The sequence below is a fragment of the Sturnira hondurensis genome, unplaced genomic scaffold (assembly GCF_014824575.4).
Source record: "Sturnira hondurensis isolate 20B ecotype Veracruz unplaced genomic scaffold, ASM1482457v3 Scaffold0009712, whole genome shotgun sequence".
NCBI classification, from domain to species: Eukaryota; Metazoa; Chordata; class Mammalia; order Chiroptera; family Phyllostomidae; genus Sturnira; species Sturnira hondurensis.
The window spans coordinates 25,775-34,252 of record NW_028082343.1 but is presented as its reverse complement, the minus strand read 5'-3'; the positions used below and the strand labels follow the sequence as shown (position 1 = coordinate 34,252).

General features: G+C 44.5%; 1 gene segment (V, D, J or C); it reads right to left on the bottom strand.

Moving 5' to 3' along the window:
- Positions 1 to 252: 252 nt before the first annotated feature.
- LOC118994679 (immunoglobulin lambda variable 8-61-like) overlaps positions 253 to 8,478 on the bottom strand; it is a 29,913-nt gene continuing 21,687 nt past the window's right edge. Inside the window, 2 exon segments of the V gene segment in view lie at positions 253 to 308; positions 372 to 425. Coding sequence covers positions 253 to 308; positions 372 to 425 — 110 coding nt within the window.

Here is an 8,478-nt window from a genome sequence, read left to right as displayed (position 1 = left end):
ATTGCCATCTCCCTTTCCATATAATTTTTATTTCCTTGATTGTACCCAGAATATAGGTAATACTATTCTATGTGATAGATAACAAATCTTTCTTTGATGTAAGACCCCAGAAAAATAATAAAAGCCTGTCTAGACAAGGATAGGGGTTGTCCCCTATTGAGGGAAGGGCCAAGGCACCCATAGACACTCTCCCCTTGAGAGAGTAGTCGTGCCTGTTCCCTTTTTCCACACAGGATTGTTGTCACCTGTGCATTAATTCTTGTCGTAAGCCACAACAGGCGGATTCTGCTGAATAGCGTCTGCCACATCTGGTGCCCAGGAACAGGATGTGTCAGGTGTCAGCCAAGGCTGTCTGTTTGTGGCCAACACACCAACATGGGTCGAACGTGCGCAAAAACCCAGGTAAGGACTGACGAACCCAAGTGCTTTTCGGAGGGGGTAGGGTGTGTTGTAATTTAGGGGAAAAGGGTATTTTTCCAAGGTTGCTCTTTCAGCGACCACACTTTCTTTAGTAAGAAGAAGCCTTGCTCTCTCTCTCTGGATATTGCCACAGCCCACGGGCACAGGTCAAGCATTTAAGAGCCACAAGGGCGCTCGCCCCAACAAAGACACCTGTGACAGGTATGAGTTGGAGGTGTGCAAGGAAAGAACAGTAGGTTTCCTGCCTATCTCAAGCCAAGCCCACACAATGAGAGGCACACTGTAAAAATCACTCACAAGCATATCCCTGCAGCACAATCCCCAATTAGGTTTTAGGCTTGGGAGAGAGCAATAAACTTTCCTTTCAATTAGATTTTTTTCCCAAGCACCTCTGCACATTCTTTCTTTAAAAGGTGCTTTTTGCAGGACTTTTCATTCTGCCTTTTTCCTCCCCCTGCCTGTAAACAGAAAAGCAGATAGTAAATGGGTATTTTGTTTTCAACCAAACTCCAAAGATTGCTTTGAGTACTCAAAGTCAGTTAACAAGGTTGTTTGAGTGTTCCAAGACATGGAAGATAAGAGGCATTTTCTCCCTCCCGCTTGACATCTCAGGCTTTCCTATGTGAGTAGGGGCCTTTGGGAGCTGTCTGGGGTCAATCCCTGAGATGTGTAGGAGCCTCATAGGGAATTCTAATCACAGTAATTGAACTCTCGGCTCGGTCAGGAAGCGCGATACAAACGTTGGTCACCTGGTGCTTCCATCCCTCCCTCGCAGTCTCAGACACGTGGGAAAATCCCGAAACCCATAAGCGGGGTTAGGGTACCCTGGATACCAGGCAGCCCTCCCTGACAGTTTTCACCAACAGTACATTTTTGACCCACCACACTATACTCCCCAATAGCTAATTAGTTAAGGTTTAATGTGAGCTGTGGAATCTGAAACGACAAAAATCGTAAGTAAAAATGGAAACTTTTAAACAACAAGTATAGGCTCTCTAAAGGACAATAGCAATGTTGTATGTTAATTTGGCAGTTTTTTTAAGCTGCTAAATATCTCCCTGACAAGGTATCTTAGACTAAGTTATTTAGGAAAAGTTGGACAGAAGTTGAAACAGCACCAGGTGATTTGAGATAAAGACAAGTTTCTCACTCCCTCCTTTAGAGGATTTAATTTGAAAATACTGGTTTGCCTGAATTTTGTTTTTGTTTCTGTTTTTAAGAGTAACATCTCAGTCTTAAAAAGTTTTAATAGAAAGAATGAGATCCTTAATATTACATCATAAAGAAGTTAAATTGATTAGTAAAGAAAGAAAAAGATCTCACTTCCCTGAGATGGTAAAACGCTCAGAAAGAAAACCAGTGAGGAAATGTGTCTTTTAACCATTCTGAATCCTCTTTCTGAAGACCCAGGGACAAGGGAACAAGCTATGCTGAGCTTAATATCTTCCCTCCCTCTTCTTCAACCTCGCTAAAAATTTTTCAAGGGCACTAGATAATGACAGCTCACTTTTGAGCACATTGCAAGAATGTAGCAATCACCAAGGATTTAAAAAAAAGTAAATGCATTTGCCAGTAGGGAAAAACTGTTTCTAAAAGTTATGAATGTGTTCATAAACTTGTCCATCTAAAGCATGCTATAAGTGGGATAGGAAGTGTGAGGTGTTAAGGAAATATTACAAATCCTCCTTGTTTATGCCAGAGCTGTGACCCTTTACTGTAAAACTGAGATATAGGTATACTGTCTCCTGGGGGGAACAAGCCCTCCTCCCTGGAAAATGAAGTACCATTTTTTAACTCAGCACCTTCAAACACTGGTCATTTCCTCAGGAAAGAACTGGCTATTCTATTCCCAAAGAAAAATGATTAGTCAATCAAGTCACATAAGGCCCTTTGTGTGTAACCATTTTTCAAATTATTAAAAAGTATCCTCATTTTACAAGAGTTAATCCTCAAAGACGAAGTTCTCAAGTAATTTGGCAAACAGATGTCACTCATTACACTCCCTTTGGAAAATTCAAACACATGCACGTTTCTTATGATACTTACTCTGATGCCCTACATGCATCTGCTTTAATAGGAGAATCTGCTACAAATATACAAGCCCATTGGCTTGAAGCCTTCAGTCATTTGGGTCGGCCTCAGCCAATTAAAGCTTCTAATGGCCCTGGATAATTTGCACATTCTATTCAAGCCTTCCTTCAGCCTTGGAATATTCAGCATAAAACAGGAATACCTTACAATCCAACCAGTCAGGCAGTTGTTGAATGGGAGTGTTATACTTCTAAAAATCTTCTTAAAAAACAAAAAAGGGGGAGTCAGGAGTCTGCCCCCCAAATTTGATTATGTTAACTATGTTTACCTATAATTTTCTAAACTGTGATGAATCACACTGTACTTTAACTGAGAAACATTTTCCGAAGAGAGAACCAAAGTCATCTTATCCTCAAGTTTTATACAGAGATCTGCTGGGGGATGGTACTTGGCAGAGTCCTGTAGATCCCTTAACATGGGGAAGTGGGTATGCATGAGTTTCCATCCCTCCAGGTCCTGTCTGGCTTCCAGCTAAAAGGGTGAAGCTTTATAACAAAACAGACACCAAGCTCTGCTACCTGGAAATGAAAACCGATCAGCTAGCAGACCAGGTGGCCCAGCTGACACTGGCCAACTAGAAGAAAATAAGCACTGGATTCTGGTGCCAAAAAATACGGTTTATGTTGCTAAGTATTTACTAATTTATTTTTCTGTTCTTATTGACACTTTGTGTTTTCCTTTAAAGGAGCCACTTTATGCTGCAAGCAAAGAGCAATACAGTAGTTACTATCAGTTTTCCATAGTAACTATAATTGGCTTGCATGCCCCAGAGAGGATTTATCATACTCAATCCTCTCCAATTCCTCCTTGTACTTTAGACAAGAGCCACAAAGACTCAGTGTCTTGGTCTTTGTGCAGAGGACCGAATGCTATTTTTGCTTTTATCCCCCAAAGTCCTTTTGTAGTAGAGAACTGGGGAGCTAATTGGAAAGTACTGGCTAAGCTTGGCCCAATAGTTTGGGCTCTGCCTTGAATCCTGTATACTAATATGTGGTGGGAAGGGCCTGGTACTGGGGCACCTATTATCAGAATCATTTCTTCCAACCACACTAGCCCTTGGCGTTACAACTCATGGAAAAATGGGCTTGCTTCTTATTACTACAATGCATCTGTATATAAGAATTGTATGTGACCCTAAATGTATCCAAGGATGTTTTTATCAAATTGACCCTCTAAAACAAGATTGGGTCACAGTTTGTACCTCTCACCCTTACTTATTTTTGGAAACTCCAGGGACAGCTCAAGTCTTTTACAGTGAATCAGCAAAAATTTATTCTTTGCCTGTCCCTGCAGGCTCCATATATGCCAACTGTCTTACTCATCTCAATATTACTCAGTTGAGCCTCACTACAGTTTATATAGTTAGAAGAAGAACTCAGCTATGGGTGCCAGTTAATGTTACCAGAGAATGGGAAGATCCCAGTGACATAATAGTGCTTAACTATGCACTGGCCTGCTTAAGAGTCTGATGGTTTGTTGGCACTTTGCTTGCATGTATTGTTTCTGCTCTAGTTGTCACAGCTACTGCGGCCATGGCAACCGCTGCCCTCATTGGGTCAGTTCAAACTGCTCATACTGTTGGTGTTCTCTTAACCAATTCCACTTTAGAAATGCTTCAACAGGCCCAAATTGATCAAGAAATCCTGACTCGACTTTCTGCAGTTGAATCAGTGCTCAACTGGACTGGTGAACACCAGGACGCACTAGTGACCCGTAAGCAGCTGACCTGTGATTCTGGTTTCTCCAAACTGGGTGTCACCCCACTACAATGGAACTCCAGCCAATACTTCTGGCATGCTATTCAACATCACCTAAGAGGAGCGTTTTCTACTGATTTAAAGGGACAAATCAATAAATTGCAACTGGAGTTACACCAACAATTGCAGGACATTCAACGCTGAACTAAACAGGAGATCCTGCAAATCCTTAGTGATAATCCTGGCTCCTTAAAGGCAAAATACTGGTTTGGTGGACTCAATCTAAGATTCTGGGTCACTGGAGCTGCTGGTTGTTTACAGATTTTAATGATGCTTTGTATATTATGATGCACTTACAAATTATTTGCCCATGGTGGCAAAAGAGACCAGCAAGTAGTGAGTCTTATCGGACGTGTCACCACAACAGCCTTAACAAAAAGAAAAAAAAGTGGGGGGGAATTGTAGGGGACTGGTTTGTCTTGGCCTGGCAAATGTGACTCAGCTCTGTATGGAAAACCTACAGATGCGAAGTGGTAGGCAGAACCCAGACTTGAAAACTGAGGTTTCCCGTGGGAATCAGGCATAGAAAATTCTTACAGATTATTATAGCTTGCTCTTGCTAAAACTCCCTCACCCTGGTCTAAAGCAACAATCTGTATTGTCTATCTCCAAGGTAATTTCCAAAGCCTGTGTGAGCTCTCCCAAGGACAGAGCTAATCAGCTCATTGCCGTCTCCCTTTGCATGTTATTTTTATTTCCTTGATTGTACCTATGATGTAGACAATAATATTCTATGTGATAGATAATAAATCTTTCCCTGATGTAAGACCCCAGGAGAGTAATAAAAGCCTGTCTAGGCAAGGGTCGGGGTGCTCCCCTCTTGAGGGAGTGGCTGAGGCACCCATAGGCACTCTCCCCTTGAGAGAGTAGTCGTTCGTGCCTGTTCCCTTTTTCCACACAGGATCATTTTCGCCTGTGCATTGGTTCTCATCGTAAGCCACAACAGGTGGACTCTGCTGGCCAAGGTTCACTACAGGGTGAGATATGAGGCAAGTGTGTGAGTCAGAGCTGAGTGCTCATGTGGCTCCTGGGGATCAGGTGCAGGATAGTCACACCTCACTGAGGACACTGCCTGCCTGCCCAAGTGTGCAAGACCCAGTAAAGTCCTTTCCCAGCTTGCCTGTCCCAGAGCCCTGATTCTCAGGTGCAGTCCACCAGCACCCCCTGCTGGTCTCAGAAAGCACATCTTCCAGCTCATCTCAAGCCTCAGCTCTCCTGGGAGGGTTCTGCTGTTTGCAGTTGGGTCTTTCTGCTGTCAGCACCCAGGGCAGTGGAATGAGCACATCCCTTCTGTGACTCAGGGTTGAGCCATTAATTTTTTCAGGTCACTAATGACCTCCATACAGGTACCTGAAACGCTGTGTTCCCAGATGTTAAAGGATTATGTGATAGCTAAATTTTCTTCTGTCAGGCCGCTGGGTTTGTTGCTGGTATGTGACCCCTCGGAGTCACTTTTGAGGTTTAGAGATCTTCAGGGAGCCCTGTTAGTTTATAGCTGGTAATAGTCTCATTTGGGTGATTCTTTCAGGTCGAGACATTCAGTGGTTGTTCTTGCTGTTGTCATCGTCACGAAAGTTTCCTGTTGGGTTCCCAGCCCCAGGCACAGGCCTTGGCTCTCTATTCCTGCCTTTGCCATGAGAGTTCAGCCCTGTGAGGAACACAGGCCTTGTGTTCTTGGTTCCTCCTGCTGGTTTTCATTTACCATTGACTGTGATGCTCACAGTACTTCTGACTTTTCAAGAATTGAAGATAATTTTGTTTAATTTTATAAAATTTTCAACATAAGGATTGATGAAAAATAACATTATTATAAATGGTATTTCACCATTTATAGAGGTCCTTTCTCAATTACAGGGTTTAGAAACCCTCATTTCATATTGTCCAATCCCCATTAGCCCTGATCTAGTTACTTCCAATAGTATTTTGTATTGATTTCCGGTGCACAGCAGACTGGTTAGACCATTGTATCCTTTACAAAGTGTTACTCATAATCTTCCCTGTCCCCAGAGGACCGGACCGGTCCCCACTGTGGCAGCATCTCTGACCACGTTCCTCACACTGTGCTTCCCAATGCCATGATACTCTATTCTTAGGGTGCCTCAGGGGTGTGGTCCCCACCGGTGTCCCCTTCTACTCTGAGCCCCAGGCTGCTATGTGCCCTCTTGCTGAACATGTTCCTTTTAGTGGAACAGGGAGATGAGTGAGTAAGTAAGTGAGTGAGGAGCAGGATGCACCACGCTGACTTCTTCAAACCAGATGAGGCATTTCAGGATAGTGTCTCAGGGTCTGGAGAGAGTGAGGCCTCCTGAAGCCACGTGACCAGCAGAAAAGCCACCCCCTGGGAACCCTGCTCTGGGAAGGAGGCAGTGGGGGCATCAGAGTATGTGCATGAGGAGGCAGATGAGAAGGACTGGACGCCCTTCCCTGCACAGACACAGAATCCTGTGTTTGCACTGCTCATGAGGTTTTCCATTGGCCCTTATTTCCCTGCCCCCAGAGCCCTGGCTGCCATGAGGGTCCTGGCCCACAGTTACACCTCCAGCATCTTGCCCGAGCCCAGCATCAGCCCTGAGTCACCTGCCTGTCCTGTCCAGCGGCTACTTCATCTCCTCTTCCCTGTAGTGTCAGATGTACCTCTGTTCTTCAACTTGGGGACAAGCAGCTCCTTCAGTGGATAAGAGCACCGCAAGGGCCTCCATGCACCCCAGCACACACAGCCCAAAGCCTCGGCACTGTAACTCAGTAGCAGGTAGCCAGCTCCTCTCCCTGTGAAAAAGTGGCATTTCAGGTGAATCCCAGTGAGTGGGAATGAAGGGCAGTGATGGTCCAGTGAGTCCCTGGGCTGCCCCAAGAGGAGCATGTTCCTGTGACACCTGTGAAGAGGGCTGTCCACCTTTTGGTGTCTCGGGGCCACACTGGAAGAGGAGGACTTCTCTAGGGCCACCCACAATTACACAAACACTAATGACAACTGATCAGCAAAAACAGGTCCATGCATGATTTTCATGTTATCAGCCGCCGCAGATGAGCAAACCGCCCTCACAGGGCAACCCTGTTCTGCAGCGGCACTTTCAATAACCTTCTAAAACCATCTGTCGGCAGTAACTGGAGCCACACTGTGTGCAAGTAGCGAGAGTGAACATACATTGATTTTACATGACATTGCAACACTTCATCACAAAAAAGTATCCTAAAGTTTCAGGTAAATTTATGATTTGGGGTTGGGCCCCATTCACAGTCATCCAGGGACACATTTGACCTCCAGGCCAGGCTTTGGAAACCCCTTGTCTATAAACTGGATGATGTCTGTGTGTGGGTCCTTATTACCTCTTCACAGCAGGCTGGGATTCTGAGTGCTAAGTTCTTTATCTTACACATTCAGTTGAGGTGAAAAGAACCTGATGAGGATTATTCTCAGCCATTTGGAGCCCGACTGTGCTGCACACCCTGTCATCTGCCGTCCCCACCCAGTCCCCATTGACACGACCAGCCCTGGGGCCACCACTGTCCTCACAGGGCTGCTGCCCTTGCAGCCCATACAGAAAAATTATATAAAAATCTTTGCATAACTTTCATCCACATTTTTTTCTGCCATTACATTCTTGCAATGCTGGGGTCATATTTAAAACCTAAGAAACTAATGTTGGTAAAATAATATGAACTAAACAGCAGGTTGGATTTAAATTTCATGAAATACCCAATATATCCTTTTTTTGCTCATAGAGCCATTCCAGGAATCCAGTCGTGCCATAAACTTCACCAGAAACAAGCCCACACAAATATAGATGTTTGTTACATACTAGATACGATGCTTTATTTTTCATTTTGTGTGCTTTGATATAAAGTTTTTCTTAGATTTTTCAACAGATGAGAAGTGTCAGTAAAAGGATGATTTCCCACTCTGCTCCTCCCCTCACAACCCAGTGCCAGGTGTCCCAGGGAACCTGGTGTGGAGATGCTGCCCAAAGCCCCTCACCTGTCCCCGTGCTGAGGGGGTGGCCCGGGACAGGGAGGGGGTTTCTGGGAGGCCCTTCTAAACAGGTGTCGTCTCAGAGCATCAATATTCACCTAAGTCATGGAAACCCTCTCAACTGGCAGTTGTAGGTTTCAATTTTTAAAAAAAGGGAAAAGAGAAATCAGCTCACAGTTTTCATCGATGACCTGAGATTTGAAATCTGTTTCTGAATATTCCAGGTTTACGCAGGTTAAT